Genomic DNA, 21,098 nt, shown 5'->3' with positions numbered 1-21,098 from the left:
AGCGTTATAGACCTCCTGACCTCCTCTGCAACCTGCTGCCAGTTGCTCCCTGGATGGACCTTAATTACAAGGAAAGTCCAAGGACTTCTGATGTATGCACATGACCCCCAAACTCTGCATCTCCTTCTGTTCCCCATTAAAAATATAGTCAAAGGGGGTGTTTTTAATCAGAAGGAAAAGACTAAGTAAAGACAGGCATTTGGATTTGTGTGTGTCATGCTGCATCACACCATGAGGATGGGTGACAGACAGGAAACACAAATCAGGAACATGTGAGAACACAGTGATAGGAACCATTGGTATTGTATTACTTCAGAGACCAGAAAGGTTTTATCCAACCCTCTTTCCCTCCTCCATGGAGACAGACACTTTTGAGAAAGGATTCCTGCATGAGAAAGCTCATGCAGCTGGCCATTGCTAACGTGAAGTTAATTCCCAGGTTGAGGTCTGAGAGTAGGCAGGCTTACCTGCTGCTCTTTGTCCCACTGGAATTGTAGGGACCTCCACCACATCTTCCTTCCTTCTCGCCTGCCACATCTTTGAGGTCAAGTTATTCTTTGGGAGTATAGATGGTATCTCAGGTGATTGTACAGAAGAGGTCAGTCTTCCACAGGGCTCCACCATCCCTACACCCTGCCCCTTTCTTCTTGGGTGATGAGTCACCTCTTCCTGTTGGCACTGAGTATGTGTCACCAGTTCTTGGTTCATTTGCAGCCCAGCTTGGCTGTGGGCTTTGCAAATGGCAGATGGCTGTATCCTCCAGATGGGTTGTTCCCCTTTGAGTGTTTCGCCAGCTTCTGGTAACTTCCTTCTCTCTGGGATCTGGGAAGATGGGGTTTCTGCCTGCCAATCCCAAGGATCACGTTCGATGCCTCACTGGCTATCAGATGTTGACTCTCTAGCTTCATTTTCAGATCTGGCTTCCCCCTGCTATATTTCCCTAGCCTGGGATTGCTGAATAACACAACAAAAGAAAATTTAGTCTGTGCTGAGCTCCAGCTTTACTGTCCATAGCAGCTCTGAGCTTGTGAGCTCTTTTTATTCAATTTCTCTGGACAAATCTTTCCTTTATCTGGGTCCTTGGGGCCCTCTGAGGTTCTCTGCCTCCAATATCCACTCTTGTCCTCTTTGCTGAGGGTTTAGCTGTTGTTCCCTGGGGCACTCTTTTCCCAGTGTACCTGTCTCCCTATTCAGTAGGGCCACCTGTAGGCACCCTGCCATCTGGTTTCACTTATCTGAATAGTTGATTGGGTTGGCTCCTCTCTCGGGGTTGCAATCTGTCTGGCATCTCTTAAGGGTTCAGCTGACTGGTTCCTGGCTATGGCAGGGTCCTTCTCCTGATCTTGCTGCAGTGTCCCCTCCTCCTTCCACACTGAATGCTGAGACATCCTCGGCATTCGCCCTTTAAACTTCCTGGCCATTTCCCTTGCCCAATCAGCCAGGCCCTCAGGGCATGTGCTCCCTGGGTCAGGTGTGCATCCCCCACTCCTTTCCCCAGAGCTCCTTTCAGTGCCCTGGGGTAGCGCCATTCATTCAGGACTCTGACTGGTGAGTCCCCCTTGCCCGACATTTCCCCAGCAGTCTGGTCTTTCCAGCCCCTGCTGGGCAGGTTCCTTCTCCTGCAGTTCCCTCAGAGCACTGGGACAGTGCCGCTCACTTGGTCTCTGCTGGGTGAGTCCCACAGCTCTCGGCAGCTTCCCCCAGCATGCTGGGTGGCATGGTGTTCCTGGCCCTGGCTGGGTAAGTTTCTTGTTTGTGGTTTGCTGCCAGTGAGTCAGGATGGCACCATTCATCCAAACCATGCTGGGAATGATTTTGCCTGGCTTTGCCTGGACCCTCATGCAGTGGGCTAACAGGGCCATTTCCCAGCCCCTGCTACAAGATCCCAGAAGAGTTTTCAGTAGGCACTTGACCAATCTAGTTCCTGATCCCACTGAAGAGTCTGTGGCTTTGATTCAATTCTGTGTCTCACAGCAGAAGCAGTCAAACACTCAAGATCCCATGCAGTCCTGTCCTTTCCCAGAAAAACTATCCCCCCACACTCGCACACACATTCTCCCCTCTATTCCCTGAGGGAACACATACTAACCTGGTCCCTGTCAGCTCATCACCACCAGCTGCTGCATCTGGACACGTTGGTGGTAGCACAGTTTGCAGGAAGCTCACAGAGGCTTCAGAATGGGAAGGTGTGGGGCTCAGAGCTAGAAAGATCCTTCTCCTTTTCTCCTGTAATGGGGGGGAGGCTTCTTGGAGCCGATTTTCCTGTGGCCTACCCACCTGTTTCTGAGCTAACTGCCCATCTGCTCGCCCACCATGCCTTGTTGTTTGTGACCGCCAGGCTAGGGCCCTCCCCGTAGGTGGTTCACCTTCGGTAAGGGGGATGCCGCTGATCACACTGGATCGCTACAGGTTTGGAGTAGATCTCTTAACGTCCAGTCCCCGCCTTAGTTCTCACCCGCCACGACTTGGTGTTAAGTTCAGTTAAGGTTGGCTCGTGGGTGCTCCACGGCCCGGGATCCCTCAGCGGTCATGTTGCGGGGCTCTGCCACCTCTGCACCCCAGCCTTACGCCACCTCTAGTGCTCTGCCTCTTTTGTAGGTCTGATCTCTTGTTGATGGGCTGGTAGCTCCCCTTGGCCTGACCTGCCCTCGTAGGATTACTCGGGGACCTGCCTGCCCCGTCTTCTCCTCCCTATGTCCTGTTTGACCCAGTACTGGGTCGCAGCACAGGTTGGGCCCCACTAACATATCCTTGATCCTATCTCCCTGAATGTGCCATCTCAGCTGTTCCTGCTGGGGTACCCTTTTGACTGGGAAACAAAACCTATAAACAACTCAAAGCCCGGCCCCACAGCCCCTTACCAGCTCGGGCTCCTATTCGGACCTCCCTGGTTCCCCTTGGGCAATATCTGCCACTCAATCCCCCTAGTACCCCTATAGGTTTCTGACCACGGCCGGTTGGCGGCGACCTCCGCCTGACTACACCCTCTCAGGGCTCTTCCGGGTCCTGGCCCCCTCTGGCAGGGTTGTGTCCCGTCCCCACCACCCTAGCACTCGACCTGTGGGTCTCGCAGGCTCCAGGTCCGGAACCCAAAGATCCCTCATCGAACGTTCTGCTGGCTTCTCTATCCTCGTGGTCTGTCTCCGGCCTCCTTGTCTGCCTCTGCTCACTCGACACCCTGCAGCCGGCTGTTGTTGCTGTTCTCTCCTCTGGCTGAGCGGGTTGCTGCTCTTCTCTGGGGCTCTCTGCCCTTTTTACTGGGGAAGCTGCTGTCTGCTCCACTTTGGGGCTCTCTGTCCCTTTTATTGGAGCATCTGCCACCTGTCCCGCTCTGGGGCTTTCTGCCCCTCTTACTGGGGAATTTGGCACCTGTCTCGCTCTGGGGCTTTCTGCCCCTCCTACTGCGGGACCCGGTCCCGGTTCCTCCGCACCCCCTTTCCTTCCTTCCGCGGCTGCTTTTATCCCTGCTGGCTGCCTGCTCGTGATGATGTCATCTTCCGGCCGCGTCGGTATAAACAACAGGCAGACGCGCCACGCGGGCTTCTCTGCCGGTGCCAGTAAGTCCCATCCTAGCTCCCCAGGACATTGTTAATTAATTAATTGATGTTAATTAAGTGGGAAGCTGCCCATTTCTTGCTCCCATGCCAAGGGGCACTATCTCTGGCTCCGTTCCTCCCCTACACTGCAGCCCAAGCCTCGCAGATGGCATCCAGCTGTTGTCAATATCACTGGCCCCACACTGGGCCCCAGAATCCTCCTATTTGAACCACACCTGGATCCCTCCATTCACGCAGCCTATGCTGCATTCATTCCAGACTGCATAGTTCCCTGAGCTGCTTCCCGCTTACGGGTGTTTTCCCCCAGGACCTTTGGCTCTACTGGTTCTGGTCCACCTCCAGGCCAGTCAGAACCCCAGACCTTCAGTGCTGGGCATTCCTCATGGTGGGCCCCTTTGACCTTTCTGGTCCTGGCCCCAGCATGGACTAATCAGGGGATGTCAAGACAGGTTTGAGTCTATGGCCCCACTGTCTCACTGGGGTCCACCTGCCAGACCCCACAAGGGGGTAACACACCCAGTTGTGGGCACTGGAGTTAAGGCACCCTGACCTGCCCTTCACCAGGGTGGTAACTGGCCTGGCATTTCCTGGGGCTCCCGCGCCACTGAGAGCCCCACCAGGCCACCCACTCCCATCAGCTCCTCCCTTACCTCCAGATGATACCAGTATCCCTGCAGCCAGGCGATGTTGTTGCCTGGCTTTCCAGCAGCAACATGCACTGTTTATATGGGCAGCCCTGAATTCAAAATGATTGCCCTAATCAGGCCCCTGCCGGCTGATGTCTTCAGGCCCTTAAAGTGGCAGAAACAAACAGTGCCCTGCCACACCCCCCCCAGTCTGTAAGCAGAGGAAACAAAGACAGAAACTGAGGGCAATGGGCAGCAAGGCTGTACTCAAGCAGTGTTTTGTAAGCAGAAAAATCACTCAGGCAGGTCCTCAGATGGTGAGCTCTGAGTCATTAGCGATTACAATGGCTATAATATCTATAGGTGTTAGGTTGCTGTATCAGAGAGATATTACTTGAGCTAGATTATCACACTGAGTTGTATCCCCGACCTCGTAGCCCTGCCAAAGCTTGTTATACCCTTCCAGGACTCAAGCACCTCTTGAGGATCCATTTCCTACAGAAAGAACAGGGTACAGAGGGAGGAGGCCCAACTGGTACAAAAATATATCTCCCGTTTCCAGTGCTGAGAGACTTCACCACAAACACACTGGGAAGAAAATACTGCTTCTATAATGACAGGGGAGGGACTTTGAGAGATCTGCCAGTGTCCTGTGGGATGCCAGCCCCATCAGGCATAGATGACACATTGGAGGGAGCATGCAGGGGCAAGTGCCCCCCCAAATTTCTGGGGGTCCAGGGAGCATGTCTAGTGAGTCTGTGAAAGGTGGCTGTGCCACTGTTGCTCCAGCTCCCCCTGTGGACAGAGTCTGGATGAGTGGCAGCAGAAAGCAGTCCAGTGTGAGCCGGCAAAGCCTGTTACAACTCCCCCCACAGCCAGGGCTGCCTGAGCACCAGCAGCAGAGTGCAGCAAGGTAGCAGTGTCTCATTCTGTCCCGGCTGTTGCTTCAGATGGGATCTGGCACTGCTGAGAGAGAGATCTAAAGGGGGTCCATGCCTCCATTTCCCATTTTTTACTAGAACCTTTAAATTGTGCCCCCCCACCATCCCACTATCAATAGTTACAAGTCTCCTATGCTCTCAGGCATGTTTGCTTGACTCTGTTTTACTGATATTGCATGTGTAGTCTCTACATGTAGCATGTAGGTATCATTGTTATGTCTCATGCATTGTAGTATTTGATTTAAATATAATATTGACGCATCTTTATATTTTGTCCAAAGCTGTTTAGGGAGCAATGATTAACTTAAGCATTCTTCATCTACTCACACTTGAGAAAAGTAAGCACTGAGAATTACCATCTGACATCAGTTTGTTTACTCATCAAATAGACCCTTGTGGGCGTGGTCTGAGGCATATGAACAAGGCCCTTCCAGATGATCACAAATTTTCATTTTAAAAGAGGAGACCCATAAAAATAACACCTGGTTAGGCACGCTATTCAGGGAAGGACATTTCTCATAGTGGGGAAATTAAGTGAAAGACAGCATCTTTTAGATATCTCTGAATGGTTGTAAATATTCTTCTGGCCAAAATTAGAGCTTTCTAGTCTGGTAAACACACATGCTTGGTGAGTAGGAAGTCATGAATAATGAATGTAATTGGGCAGATAAGAAACCATACCAAAAACTCTTTCTTAAGAACAAAGGTCTGTCTTCAGTTTTTACTGGGCATAGAGGAACGCTTTAGGCCCTTGGCTAGTGGGCTGAGTAGAAGCTGCATTCTTAGGTTTATGATGCCAGGTAATATAAGGTTATTGTTCTGATGTTTTTCTTATGTTACTGTCTGTAGCTCACTACATGGTTACTGATATCTCATGTTTGCTCTTGTTTGCATAATAAATCTTTTTGTTATCTTTTATTATACACACATTGTTACTAATAATTGTGGTCCCAGACACATAATTAATCACTATCACAAAAGTAGTCCCCTTCTGAGGCCGGGGGTATATATCATTCATGAGCGCCTGACTAGACAAGGATATAGTTTCATAGTTTCTAGGGTCGGAAGGGACCTGAGCAGATCATCAAGTCCGACCCCCTGCCATGGCAGGAAAGAGTACTGGGGTCAAACAACCCCAGCAAAGTGCTCATCTAACCTCCTCTTAAAGACCCCCAGGGTAGGGGCCAGCACCACTTCTCTTGGAAATTGGTTCCAGACCCTAGCTGCCCTGAACGTGAAGTAGTGCCTCCTAATATCTAGCCTAAATGATATGATTGTTCTGTCTGGCAAAATCCCTACTGCTAAGAAATGGCAAGACCTATATGAGGCAGGTAAAGCTTAGGCACCACAGGTCAGGGAGGTGACTTTTGGAGCATCTCAGTATGTTTTCAGTCATCAAGTAGTAGATGGCTGAGAGGGGTTTGGAGCTTAAGGGCATCCCTGAAGATTTGAGAACACCCTGAGAATGTCTTATAAAGGCATGCCTGACCAACTACATCTGGGGTCAGGGCATATCACAGTGATATGTTGTTTGTTAAATATCTGCCTGAATCAGAATGTCTTACAACACTTCTGGAAGATGTCCAGGCCTAGGCTCCAGTGGGCTCCAAACTAAGGAGTAAGTACTGAGAAAGACTTCCCACATGTTTTCACCAAGCAAAGTTAGCACTCTAGTAGTATTCACAGGAGGTTTCTCTTGGCTGGCTTTATTGATTGAGATGGGACAGAGGGGAGAAACTGGTAATAGCTATAATATTATATTCTATTATAAAATAAATATAAATATACTAGTATTTATTAAATTATATACCCACTGATCACACACACATATATCGCCATCGTCCACCTTCACATACATAAAAAACCCAAAATGTATCTATGTAGCATTTTAAATCCTTGGATTTAAAGAGCAATAGATAGGAGCAATAGACCACAATTTGCTTCTCATAACCTACTTGAATATTGTATATGTATGCATGAGAGGGAAGACAGATCCCTTTGAGAAGTAAGAGCCCCACGTTAATATTCTTTTCTAATTAAACTAAAATAATAACTCATCAGTTTTATCATGTGCATTATGTGGTGTTAGAAAATTCATTCAAGTAAAAGACTGTATTTTAGCTTTTAACTGGAATTCAAATTACAGTAATTTGTAAGAAGACAAAAAACAACCAAATAAAATCAAGTATTTCAGCTGTGATTTCATTTTCTTTAGTGTATATAGGAAAACACACTTCAAGTGGCAACATTTTGCTTTCATTTAGTTTTGACCATATACCCATTTTTCCTGTTAGGCTGATTGAGACAGAAAAAAGATTTTTTAAATGTGCTGTATTATATGCAAGCAGTCAGGCAGCCTATAAAAATGAGTTGTCACGTGTTTATGAGATACTTCTGATTAAAGTCACCTTGCTTTTGTCTTCTTTAAAAATAATTTTAGAAAAATTACTGCCCATGAACATGATAGCTCTGGAGATTAAACTCCTTTATTTACCCACTGAAGAGTTATAGCAATATTAACAACTCTGAACTAACATACTGATTTTGCAAATGCTTACAGACGTTAGTAAGTTTATGCACAAGTAATTCTGTTGGTGGGACTAATTTAATGGAGGTTAGCCTCCATGCAGGTCCCAAGGATCCTAAACCTGCAAATTATTTTACCCATGATTGCATCAAAGAATTTGTAAGATTGGGGTCTAATTAAATGGCTAGTTTTTCAGAAAGATCCAGACATTGCCAACAGGATTGAGCATTTAGTAGTTATCAATAAGAACTACAGCAGCCAAAGGCTCCTGAATAATCTCTCTTTTGTTTAGGTACCTAAATAGGAGAAGAACTTGTCTGAAATCTGCCCTGTTCTTTTATGATATTTGGCCCATTGACTTTTTTTTCCAAGGCATACATATCCATCATGATAGTTCAGTCACTGTGCCCTCCCTACTAAAACTGCCAGCAACTTTCCACGAACTGGCAAGTGTGATAAGTATGATGCTGACTATTGTGATGGAGTATTTGTCATGCAGACCATCATGTAGAAAAGTACAATCTGTTATATTATTGCTGTAACATAAACCAGCTAAATTTGATTTCAGATAAAAGGAGAAGGAAACATGCCAACACTTTTTAAAACAGTGCAAGTTATGACAGGGGGAAAGGGCATGCAAACACATAGAAGCATTCATTATTAATATATAACAGCAGAAAATGCTCATAAGGTATATGACTAATAGTAAGACAGGCAAGGGTTCGTTTTTATCCCTATTCTATTGAGAATAACATCAATTAATTTAGTAGTTGAGTGTTTTTTTCTAACCATGCATTAAGCTATAGGTAACTCCTTCTCCTTTTCTCTCCATTTTGAGAAAACTCTACTGTATAACGATTCAAAAAATTATTTCTCAGACCTATTTTTGTTCACCTTGTGATGAATCCTGTGCATCCATCCCAGTTGCAGTTAATGGATATTTCCCCTAAAATGCTTATAGTGTCTGTTTTGTCCACTCACCCTACTAAAAAGAAGGAAAGAAAAGACAGAAACACAGCAAAACAAAAAGGGGGAAAAAAAACATTCAAGGGATGCTTCACTGCTTTTGTTATTCTCAAAATGAAAGTTGATAATACAGAAATAGTCTAAAATCCCTGCTTCTGTTCTTGGAATGCTCAACAGATGCCTCAGTTGCCTGGCTAACAAATCCTGAACTTATTGTTCCATTTTGTGATACTGCTATTATTTAAAAATATGGTACTTGTGCCTTAGGATAAGGACCCTTACCCTTTTTGAAGCAGCGTGAAATTCAGTGCTCAGTCATCTGGAGTGCTGCAAAGCACAGTGACAGTACATACTGCTACTTCTCCACAACAAGAGGGTGGGTGGGGGGTGCTGATATCCCACCATGCTTTGCAAGTGTTCTCCATCTCCAGAGGTTCCCAAGAATAGCAAATGCAGAGGAAAGTGTTGATTCGCTGGCCTTGGAAACCACACCCACACAGGGAAGGGAGAAAGAAGTGAGGACCAAAGCCATCTTGGATGCTGGAAAACTAAGGTACATTCTGTAGCACGATACATAATTGAACAAGTGTTACACGTGGTGCTAGAAATCTTTGCACAACTGAAAAGTTGTAATCCATGTTTTTTCCCTACAACAAGCTAATTGAATGGGCGGACATTTTCTTTTTGCAATGCTAATAGGGCACATTACACTGAAAATGTAATGCTTCTCCATGGCCTTAGGCCATCTTCTTGCAATGTTTGAAAACCTGTTTGCAAAACACTGCTAACTGGCATTTCTTCAGTGCATGTTAATGATGCCTATTGGCATTTAGATTGGAGATTAGAGTACTGAAACTCTTTGCAGTGCTCTTTGTTTTACCATCTGTTGTTTTAAACTTGTCACCTGAGCATAACTGAAGAGGGCAGTCTGTCAAAGTTTAGTCCTGTTCAGTAAGTAATGGATTTTAACTTCACATTCTCTCCTGCATTATAAATAATACATCAAAGAGTCTTTTTACTATTTTGCCTTTTGATTTTTCTTGTCAAAGAGTAATATTAAAGAACATTTTATTTGGCTGTACTGGTAAGATATATATATAAAAGAATGCACAGGGAAGGAAAAAATACTCTTGAAAAACAATACTCCTTCTAGTGTGTTGAACGCAGTTCAAAAGAACCAGATGATCTTCTAATCTGCCAAGATGGATCCTTCCAACTGTATTTCAGTTATGATATGGAGATTGTATAGGGAATCTAGTATATACAGTAAAAATTTTTACTTCTTTTCCTTCTCTGATTTTCTAGGATCAAGAAGCTAATCCTGAATCAACTATGTAAGTCCTAACAGAAATACCTGAGTTTTTTTGAACATCTTAAACTAGTCTGTAGACTTTAAATTAACTTACTGGAAATGTAATGCCATGTGAATAACACTTCAATGTAAAGAAAGGAACAAATTTTAAAATCATTTTTTGCGCGCGTGTGTGTGTGTGTGTGTGCACGCGCGCGTGCGTGATGTGTTGGCACACTCTTTCTTTCTTCTCCTGCCTTTGTACTCACAAAAGCTTCATCAAACCCTCAGAAAACCTTTGTAGGATGAAAGAGGAGCCTCTTCTTGAGCCATGGTTATATAACTAGTCTTCTTGGAGAGATGTAATTAAAGTTTATTCAATAATTTGTGTCTGCAAGAAAGATCCTGGTTACCACAGGAAAGTGAAAATGAAATCTATATAAAGTGAAAAGAATAATTGGCTAAGATTCATGAAATGTAAAATATATTTTAGGAAGTCACAATAGATTAGTATAATGGGAAATCACAGTGTGTCAGCACTGATCTAACATCTCTTTGGAAGTATGTAAGAATATAATATTCAGAGGCTTCTCATCCTTCGAAGCATTTAACTCTTACAGTGTGCAGTTATAATTAAAAGGAAATATAAATAAATACTAAAAGATTTAATCCAAGTTCAGTATAATATGCTTGGTATTGTATCAAGGGGATAGGGAAACAAAGCAAATAAGAAAATCTGCTACTTCTAAAAATTCAGGTTTGGTTTTTGGAAAATAAAAAAAAGACCCTTTTGAACAGTATTGTTCATTTCAGATCAGGCACTGGAGGGTGAGATGGAGATGAGCATGGGACTGGAAAGAGAATTCAATTCATAATACTGGTGATAATCATCCTAAGACACCACAAGTCAAGAATTATCAACCAATGTATCCTGGCCAGGCTCCATTTTGAGTCACTTTAATCTACTGTTCAAAAATGTAAGTGAAATAATATATTTAATTTGAGTTTTTTTCTCTTACTCCTAAAAATCTCATTTAACATTCCCAGTACAAAATTACTTCTTCATTAAACTCTGCAGGTCAGCAAGATTTAGAACCTAATGGCAGTGATGTAAATCCAAAGTAATTCTAACTCACTTCTGTGGAGCTGTTCTACATTTATATCAAAGTAGTCACACAAATCAGAACTACTGGCTACAAAAAGACATAGCATCTCATGGATTAAGTGATTTAGAGCAATGCATATTATTGAACATTAATTATTTCACTCATTTAAAAGAAGTGTGACATATTAAATGAAGTCAAAGGTCCTGTTGGGTTTTACACTCTTTTGGTCTTGTGTAGTTACACCCCCTTGGTCACCTGTTTCTATAGCCAACAGTATACAGAGAAGTATTGTAGCCAGTATGTTCAGCTAATTCCCCAGCTCAAACAAATAGAGGCCCATATATAACTGAGTCAACTGGGGACAGCCTTTGGCATGAGTAAAAATCAGAGCTTGATCTCACACCTCCAGAATCCATAGCAAAATGCCTTGGTCACTCTATCACCATGCCCCGCTGTTATATGATATACATATATCACAGGCTGTTTTTTCCTGCTGGAAGTATCATATTTACTGAATATAAAACTACCCTGAATATAGTAAGATGACCCTCCAATAATTGGTTTTTATGTATGGAAAATGTATTAATTTGTTATAATTTTCCAGGTATAGAATCTAATTATTGGAGGTTTGCCTTGAATTTGTCCCCCTCCAACTGCTACAGCAGGAAAAATAAATCTGTAAGGGTCAAATGACTCCCTTGCCCTCTGTCTCCACAACTTCTTCCCCCTGGAGCCCCTCCTCTGCACCTTATTGTCAGACCCTGCTTTCTCAGAGCACATGCAAGTGAGGAACAAATTTGAAAACACCGGGCACATCTACATGAGATGTTTACAGTGCAGTTGACTAATTAACTGCACAGTAACATCTCAGCATCTACATGTGGGCTCTTATTAGGGCTCACAAAACTAATAAATTCCACAGCAGGATAGTATTTATAAATACAAAACTACTACCTTGCTACAGAGTATTTTTATTCACAGCAATGCATGTGTAAATGCTGACTGACTGGCTGGGAAACAAGGGTGTTTCAGTGCCAAAGCTGCCTGCCAACTAGCCCTGTACTGAAGAACACTTGTGTCCTAGCCAGCCCCTCCACAGCACATTGAGCTGGGTCACAGTGGCCCGGGGCTGCTTCAGGCAGGCTCAGTGTGCTGTAGTCCAGGCACATGTGCAGAAGTGTGTGGGAGCATCCCAGAAGAAATAAATCATGGAGCAATAAGTTTGACTGTATAGATGTGCCCACTGACCTTGAAATAATCATACCTGTAGTATTTTGCACATTGGCAAATTACAGGTACCCAAGACTTAGGTAATCCAGAATGGATGCAGTTTACCTGTTTTGGAAACTGCTGCAAGTTTTAGCATAGGAATTCCATAAACACACTTTTAACTAGTGCTTGTTTTACCTACTTACATATTATACAAACTAAGCATGACATTAGTCCAAACCCCAAAGGGTCATGCTTTACCATTGGACTGGGCCCCAGCACAGTCAACAGCATTTAAACCTTTGGAGACCTAACAGTTCAGCACTGCTCAGTATGTGTATATTCTAGATAACATCCAAACCCCGCCTCAACAAAGGATCCTTGTGCTAGTTAGAACAGCAGGTTCTAGTCATGAGTGGGGTGGGCTTTCTTGTCATAAGTCCTGGGATCCTCCAGAAATGAATATTAAAATGAGGTACAGGGCAACTTGGTCTGGCTCCACCTCATGGAGGTCAGAGTGGCACTAATCTTATGTTACCAGCTGAGAGAGAGGGTGACAGAGGGATTCTGGGTGAACTAGTGAAGAAACAGGAAAAAAGGGAAATGAAAAACTACGGTACAGCTCAATTGTGGGAGTAAAGAGGAAGTTGATATGTATGCAGTGTAGTGGCTCACCATGACTTTAAAAAGAGTTGGCACTGAGAAGGACTGAACAGAATGGCCACTACCATATATCTTATGCAGATATGCTGCGTTAACTTATTATTGTGGTAGGTCCCCATTAGCATGTTTGCCCACTATGGGTCATGTGTTTTAAAGTCATGGCCAGTGTTGGCTGCATTTAAATCAACTTCTTAGTTGGTTTTCATTACTAGCACATGCTGTTTTTGGCAGCAGCTTAATTGACAGATAGTATATTTAATGAGGTTTCCTGGTATGCAAATATAAGATGAGGAGCCTTGTCTTGCAGTAATGTATTTCTACCTGAGATTCAAATAGACAAGCAAAGATAAAAAAAAGGAAAAATAATTTGTCTTTCTCAACCTTTACATCAATCTTACTACAAGCCACTTTCTCCTAACAAGTCTCACCATACTACTTGTTTGAATGCTAAGTTCTAATGAAAATGAACAGATGATCAGAGAAAAACAGGATGAAAAATTAAGGATAGAAGACATAATATAGTATTTACATGAAAAGATAAAAAGTACAGCTGGTTTGGAATTTCCTAGCATAATATTTTGACAGAAAATGCAACTTCCATAATTGGGGTTTTTTTTGTGATTTTGTTGAAAAAAATAAATTTTCAAAATAAAATATATATAGTTAAATAAATAAATATTTTTATATATATTTAAATATATATATTTATATAAAATTTTCCACTAACTCAGCTGACTCAAGAGTGCTTCATCTTTTGAACTTACCTGAATGTTTTGTTTTTCATCAGTCCAACAAAATGTTAAAACATTATAGTGCATTGTCTTATGGCAAGTACAGTAATCCTGATACCCATTTTTTCCTGACACCTAAACTACATCTTCTTAATGCAATGTGATTTCCCACTGGCTAACCTGCCTGGGACAATTTAGGAAGTAGTCACATGAGTCTCAGTGCACTGTGAAGGATATTGTCTTATAGATTCATAGATGCTAGGGTCGGAAGGGACCTCAATAGATCATCGAGTCCGACCCCCTGCATAAGCAGGAAAGAGTTCTGGGCCTACCTTACCCCAGCTAGATACACATCCAACCTTCTCTTGAATACCCCCAGGGTAGGGGAGAGCACCACCTCCCTTGGGAGCCCGTTCCAGACCTTGGCCACTCGAACTGTGAAGAAGTTCCTCCTAATATCTAATCTAAATCTGCTCTCCTCCAGCTTGTGGCCATTATTTCTTGTAACCCCCGGGGGCGCCTTGGTGAATAAATACTCACCAATTCCCTTCTGTGCCCCCCTGACGAACTTATAGGCAGCCACCAGGTCGCCTCTCAACCTTCTCTTGCGGAGGCTGAAAAGGTCCAGTTTCTCTAATCTCTCCTCATAGGGCTTGGCCTGCAGGCCCTTAACCATACGAGTGGCCCTTCTCTGGACCCTCTCCAGGTTATCCGCATCTTTCTTGAAGTGCGGCGCCCAGAATTGCACGCAGTACTCCAGCTGCGGTCTGACCAGCGCCCGATAGAGGGGAAGTATCACCTCCTTGGACCTATTTGTCATGCATCTGCTGATGCACGATAAAGTGCCATTGGCTTTTCTGATGGTTTCGTCACACTGCCGACTCATGTTCATCTTGGAGTCTACTAGGACTCCAAGATCCCTTTCCACTTCCGTGCCACCCAGCAGGTCATTTCCTAGGCTGTAGGTGTGCTGGACATTTTTCCTCCCTAGATGCAGCACTTTGCATTTCTCCTTGTTGAACTGCATTCTGTTGTTTTCTGCCCACTTGTCTAACCTGTCCAGGTCTGCTTGCAGCTGTTCCCTGCCCTCCGGCGTGTCCACTTCGCCCCATAGCTTAGTGTCATCTGCAAACTTGGACAGAGTACATTTCACCCCCTCGTCCAAGTCGCTGATGAAGACATTAAAGAGTATCGGTCCAAGCACCGAGCCCTGCGGGACCCCACTGCCCACACTCTTCCAGGTCGAAACCGACCCATCCACCACAACTCTCTGGGTGCGACCCTCCAGCCAATTCTCCACCCACCGGACTGTGCAGTCATCCAAGTCACAGCCCCTTAACTTGTTCACCAGTATGGGGTGGGATACTGTGTCAAAGGCCTTCCTGAAGTCCAAGTATACGACATCCACCCCTCCTCCTGCGTCGAGGCGTTTTGTGACCTGGTCATAAAAAGAGACTAGATTGGTCAGGCACGATCTACCTGCCACGGTCTTGCCTGGCTCAAAAGAATATAAGACTACTAAATTACAAATTCCAGTAATTAACATGTTGCTGTGGGTAAATGCAGTTCAATAAAACAAAATTAAATATTTTGATGTAGGGATGTCTATTTACTATAAAGCTAATTTATAAACGGAAATCTTTCAGCTTCAGGATAGCAAAGGGTTAAGAGAACATTTAGCAACTGACAAATGAACCTCAAACTGTAAAGAGCTTGTGGGGTTTTTTGGCACTGAAACAATGGATTACATAGACAAAGAACTGTCCTACCAGCTGCCTGCACATATGGCTCAGTTTTACAGAGATTCTGAATTGTTTTACAAAGATACCAAAATCTTGACTACTTGGAATTTAATGAATAAGAATTTGAAACACATTTATCAGAGTCCAACTCTCCTCACTCTTTCTGCTCCTTAAACTCGGTAATCTGGTCCTCAAGTATATCTAGTTCAAGAACAAGAATCAGCAATTGTTTTGGTTTTGGGAACCTTCCTGTGGATCACACAATATCTTCTTTCCCTCAAGACAGACTTTATTTAATAATGAACAAACAATGGTGGTTTCAGTACAGAGAATTTAGACAAACAGAGGAGCACAAATCCAAGATGTAAGAGTTCCTTGAAGAGAAGAAGGGTTGGTATGGTAGTAATCCAAAAACATTTTATTAGGTAGGTGGGGTTGGTCTGTCTTTCCATACTGCTTTTTAATACCGTCAATACTTGAAGAAGCCAAACAACATTTTTGTGGTTTACTTGAGCAGAAATGCAACTGGAAAATGATCTCAGATGGAGCAAAAGAGGCAGTCCAATAGAGCTGGAAACACAGTAATCTCTCTCTCTCACTACATGCACAGTTAAGTAAAATGTTTCTAAAGTAATGTGTCCATTGGTAAAAAGGTCATTGCTTTATTTCCAAGTAAATCTGGAAATTTAACTTTTTCCGATTTAAAGTTATTCCTGTGTGTTTTCAGCCCCAACAAATAAAATCCTGAAAGAAAAGAGCTCCGTCATGATATAGATCTCAGTTCAAGTCCTACATCATAATCAAGACCTATATTTTCTATCTTACAAGGAGTAAAAGACCGATCACTAAATTTAAAGTGTCCTTTAGTGACAGAAGAGCTTTTTAAGAGGAAAAGGGCAACCTGCTGTCTCCTAGCACTAATGAGCTCACATTACTACCATCTCACAGGTTTCAGTTTAACAATGACTCAGTGAAGGAGTCCCTGTCTACTACTGAGCTGTAAGAAAAACAAGTTGAAAAAAACATGTACAAAAAGACTACAAAATACAGAACTAAATCCTGTGCTACCTGTGACTGCAAAAGCTGCTCATGTTATTTATCAGACTGTTCAGTTGTGGTTTTTTGAAATATCACTCACTGGAAAACAGTGGTCACAGACACAAACTGATTCTGGGGGTAGCTCTGTTCATCCCATTGAGAGAAGTATTTGCCCTGCATCATTATAAATACAGACTAAGCACAGGTAGTAGGAAAAGGTAGGAAAGGAGTAGGCAACACGTTAGGGGCAGGCAGAAGTGGTGGAGCAGACATAAAGGCTGAGGAAGACCTGACACTGAAGAAAAAGGAATTAATATTAACACATTGCTTCAAAGTAGCTCACCCAGGGAACCTTCAAAAAGTTGTTTTCCTGTACTGTGGTTTTATAGTGCATTGACTTGCTGCTAAGCACACCACTCATTTAGTGGCTGGGACTAGTTCCCTTTTTCTGTGGAAATGTTTAGATTCCCATGAGAAGACCACAGTCAAGCCTTGGGCTGCTACTGCTTAGACTGAGCTTTGATTAAATAAGTAAAAAAAGAAGAATTCACTTTCTTTTCTATTATTATTTTCCTTTGTCATTAATGTGTGCTTAATATATCATAAAGGTATAAAACTATCCCTTAAAATTAATGACTGCTATAGTCACAACTTAATGGGCTTTGTTTCTGTGCCATAATACATTTTTAAAGGAGTAAATGGAATGGAAATATTTTCTTTATCAATATCCAGCTGCAGGGCTGGAAAGCAAAATACTAAATGTTTCTTATCCACTCTGACTCATGAATGAGGTATGGTGGGGGAGGGTGGAGTGTACTGTAGGCAGTTTTAAAAATGGTATGCTAACAACAACATACCATCAGCTAAGCTAATATTGCCATTGTTTTCTCATTAAGGATCTTACCTTTCTATAATGCCTTGACCTTAGAGAATGGATCTAATGCTAGCTTTTTTAGTCAGCATTTAACTGTTTTATTCAACAATTTTAGCAGGAAGAAAAGAATATATTTTTGGCAGGCTTCTTTGAGTGTTAAGAATTTTAGACAAAGAACAGCAGGATTTGATGCTATTACACAAACTAAGACATTTTATATTTCATTGGACTAAAACAATTTACAGATGAGTAAAATGGCTCATGTTTGTAGACTGCTAAACCATGAGAGCTGGGAGTTGTCCTTGGTTTCCAAGACTGTCTGCATTAATATACATGCTCACACATACATACTCATATACAAAAAATGGAAACACCATATAAAAAAAGCTAATTCCTAATCCAAAATAATAATAGCCGAAGGGAAAATCAAATAAACTGATTAGGGGAAAACCAAATTCAATGTAATTTTTTTAATAATATTTTTTGTATTTGGTATTCCATTTGGTCTGTTTACCCTAATTACAGGTATAATAGAGCATAGTGGGTAGTAGTGCTATAGTTAAGGCTGAGATGACCCTTATCCCATATCCCTATTTCAACATGTTCCATAAAAATTAAGTACCCATGCATGCTTGATCTAAGGCTTTCTGCATTCTCTTTTATCTCTGTCTCTAAAAGAGGGTTTACCGACTGACTGACTGACTAACTAGCTGGCTAACTAACCAACCAACCGAGCAACTCAGATTGCTTATTTAAGCAAATCAAACACATAAGATCAAAATATATGTTTAGAATATGAGAGCTTTATCTGCTTTATTTTTTAAATATGATACAGGCATTCTCAGACTTATGACACAGTTGGTTCCTGAAAACCACATCTTAAGTCGAAACCTTGTAACTCATAACCGATTTTCCCATAGGAAACAATATTATAAATGAGGAATTGTTCCTAAACCAAGGCCCAATATCCTATTTTCACCAAAAATTACCCAGAATTTTGTATTCAATCAAGAATAGATGAGTACTGTAGCTACAATATGAGTAAGATAGTATTTATCTTGTAAATAGCAATCATACTAATTTGAAAGGACTTCTTTGAGGAGACTTTCCTGAACTTTTTGAAGGCTCTTGGTTGGACCTTTTGAAGGGTTCTTGGCTGGAGTCTTCTCAGGAATCTTGTCTGCTTTCTTAAAGAAAGCATCCAAGGAAGTTTGGACAGATGTTCTCCAGGGAGATGGATGATACAGTGAACTTGTTCACTGGTGTGGTGTGGCATAAGATCAAGCACTGTAAAATCAAAACTGATGTCAGAAAGTTGAAACAGGGTGTCAATTTATAAATGTTGTAAGTGTGAAACATTGTAACTTGAAACGTTGTAAGTCAGGACTGCCTGTACTGTATTTAAATATAGTGAATTCCTTGGGACTTAATCTTCCAGTCTTTTTTGTTTTGTTTTGTGTTGTGTTATAATCCTGCAAAAATTACACTACACATTATGTTCTGGATGCCATAATGTCCACTGGATCACATCTTACAAGAATTCTAACAAGCAGAAATGGGTTCTGAATTGCAAAATTCTGTTTTCCAAAATACACCTAAACTCCATGAACAAAGATGCAGAGCACAGCAGGTAAAGCAACTCTCCCAAATCCACTGGATCTTAAACTCAAATCTCAATTTAATTTGATTTGGCACATATTAGTTTGCCCAGCTTTGATAACCAACTTAAAAAAAAAATTATGGTAGCTATGATAGAGCATATGGAGTAGTTTAACATAGCATATTGTGAATGACCACCGCCCTCCCTTAAAGGCCATCCAGTGCAAATTCCAGACCAAAGATGTCAACATAATAACATTAACTTCGAGAAAAGAAAGAAAGAAATACAGAATGGCAATCTTTGAACATTCTGAAGTTAAAACTCTAGAAACTGTTGCACTGTTGTACCATCTCCAATACAAAACCCTATTTAGTATTTGTGTTAATTACCACATAGAAGCTGCATCAATTACTGAGACCCCACTGTGATAAGTGCAATACAAAGAAACATTCCTTCTCCAATTGCATAACAATTTAAATAAACAGTCAGCCGAGAGCAAGAACTGTTAATAAAGGCAGTTGACATTTTACATTCAACTCTTTAATGTTGGACAAAAAATAAATATTTCTGTACTAAATCTTTTATATGCTTATTTATTTATTTGGAGTTTTAAAAAATGTGTCATTTTTGTAGATGAAAACAAAAACATTTGGTTGGTAACTTTTTTCAGTTACTGGGAACAATTTCACTTTTAAAAGTTTTGTTGCTAAAACATTTGTTAAGATATCAGTAAAAGACATTGGTTGATAAAAATGGGAAGAATGGCTTCAATTTTTTAGTTTCTGCAATAAAACCTCAATTACATTTACAGAGAAAATGTAGATAAAATAAAAAATTTGGAATCAATTTTATCAATATAATTTATGAATGTGTGTGTGCGTATGTATGTGTGTGTGCACACATACACAAACAGATAATGTTTCCTAACCTGTTCTAATTAACTCATTTTACAGATTAGGAATTGAAGCAGAAAAGATTAAGAGAAAAATTCACTTTTTTCTGCAAAGAAATGTTATGGTGGCAAGGCGCCCCCACAGGCTCCTGAAGGGGAGAGGGTAATCCCCACAGGCCCCAAACCGCAGAAACAGCCCCTGTGTGGAGAAAATTTACCTCCTTCCAGGCAGCCAAAGCAGGAGCTGGGACCACAGCTGCGGCCACATGAGTTGGCATTATGCCAACTGTTTAATCAGCTGTTTCCGAGGCAGGAAACAGCTGGACCAATCGCGGTGGCTGTACCAGCCACCGTGGGAAAGTTTAAAAGCCCTGCCAGAACCCAGGTGAGGGAAGAGGCAGAGAGAGAGATCTGGGGTGCAGCACGCCAGACGTGCTGAGGCTCCTGCCCAGGAGAGGAGCAGCACAGCTGGTACAGCACCAGAAGGCAGAGCAGGGGAAGCCTTTGAGCCCCCTGTAGAAGGCAGAGCAGGAGAAGCATTTAAGCTCCCTGTGGGAGGCAGAGCAGGGGAGGCATTTCAGCCCCTGTAGGAGGCTGGGGGAAAGGAGGCAGCTCGACATCCCTCTCTTCCCCCAGAGTATTTCTTTTGAAAACAAAAAAAGGAAAAAATAAGAGGCACTACAGTAGGCGCGACATCATGCCTAGATAGCCTGACAACCTCAAGGGAGGGAAGGTTACGCATTGAGGCAGGAGGGACAAGTACTAACTGAGCCCACTCAGACATGGGTTTCCTCCCACGGCAAGCCGTCAAAGCCGAACCACCATTGTGCTGACACCCATCTGGCTGGCAAGCAGATGGGGTGTAGGGGAGGCGGAGCCCCATGGAACATTGAGCCAAAATCGTGAGTACTGCCATTTCCTGGGAAGCCCTCCCAGGAAGATTTCCATTAAACCCTCTCTTTTTATAGCATAACATCAAGTTATGGCAGGATAGTTGAGGGGAGGGACTATACATCCGGCAGGCAGCGCAACACACAAGGACCCTTATATCACAAGTGTATAATTACTTGTAGACATTACATTTAGGTCAACCTAAGTAGGGTTAGGTGGATCTAAATACTGAACATTTAGGGCATAGGCACCAAGTCCGTGGGTGCTCTGGGGCTCAAATGCCGACCAAAAAAAATTAGTGGGTGCTCAGCACCCAAGAGCCACTGCCAGGACAACAACAAAAAAGGTGTGCTTTACAGGAAGCAGCAACATGTTATTTCAACCTGGCTTTGCAGCATCTATGCAGATCAAGTGCCTTCAGCAGAGTTTTTTGGAGCTTTTAGC

General features: G+C 42.6%; 1 protein-coding gene across 1 annotated transcript in view; it reads left to right on the top strand.

Moving 5' to 3' along the window:
• LOC149869046 (uncharacterized) overlaps positions 1 to 21,098 on the top strand; it is a 72,416-nt gene that overhangs the window by 39,374 nt on the left and 11,944 nt on the right. Inside the window, exons 3-5 of the mRNA XM_090037688.1 lie at positions 9,049 to 9,170; positions 9,923 to 9,951; positions 10,722 to 10,885. Coding sequence (XP_089893814.1) covers positions 9,049 to 9,170; positions 9,923 to 9,951; positions 10,722 to 10,783 — 213 coding nt within the window. The 3' untranslated portion in view covers positions 10,784 to 10,885. The remainder of the gene's footprint in view (positions 1 to 9,048; positions 9,171 to 9,922; positions 9,952 to 10,721; positions 10,886 to 21,098) is intronic.

Source organism: Crocodylus siamensis, chromosome 3, assembly GCF_052110815.1.
Source record: "Crocodylus siamensis isolate JL-2025a chromosome 3, ASM5211081v1, whole genome shotgun sequence".
Classification (NCBI taxonomy): Eukaryota; Metazoa; Chordata; order Crocodylia; family Crocodylidae; genus Crocodylus; species Crocodylus siamensis.
Note: the sequence above shows the minus strand (reverse complement) of the source record. Positions and strands in the feature narration are given on the sequence as shown.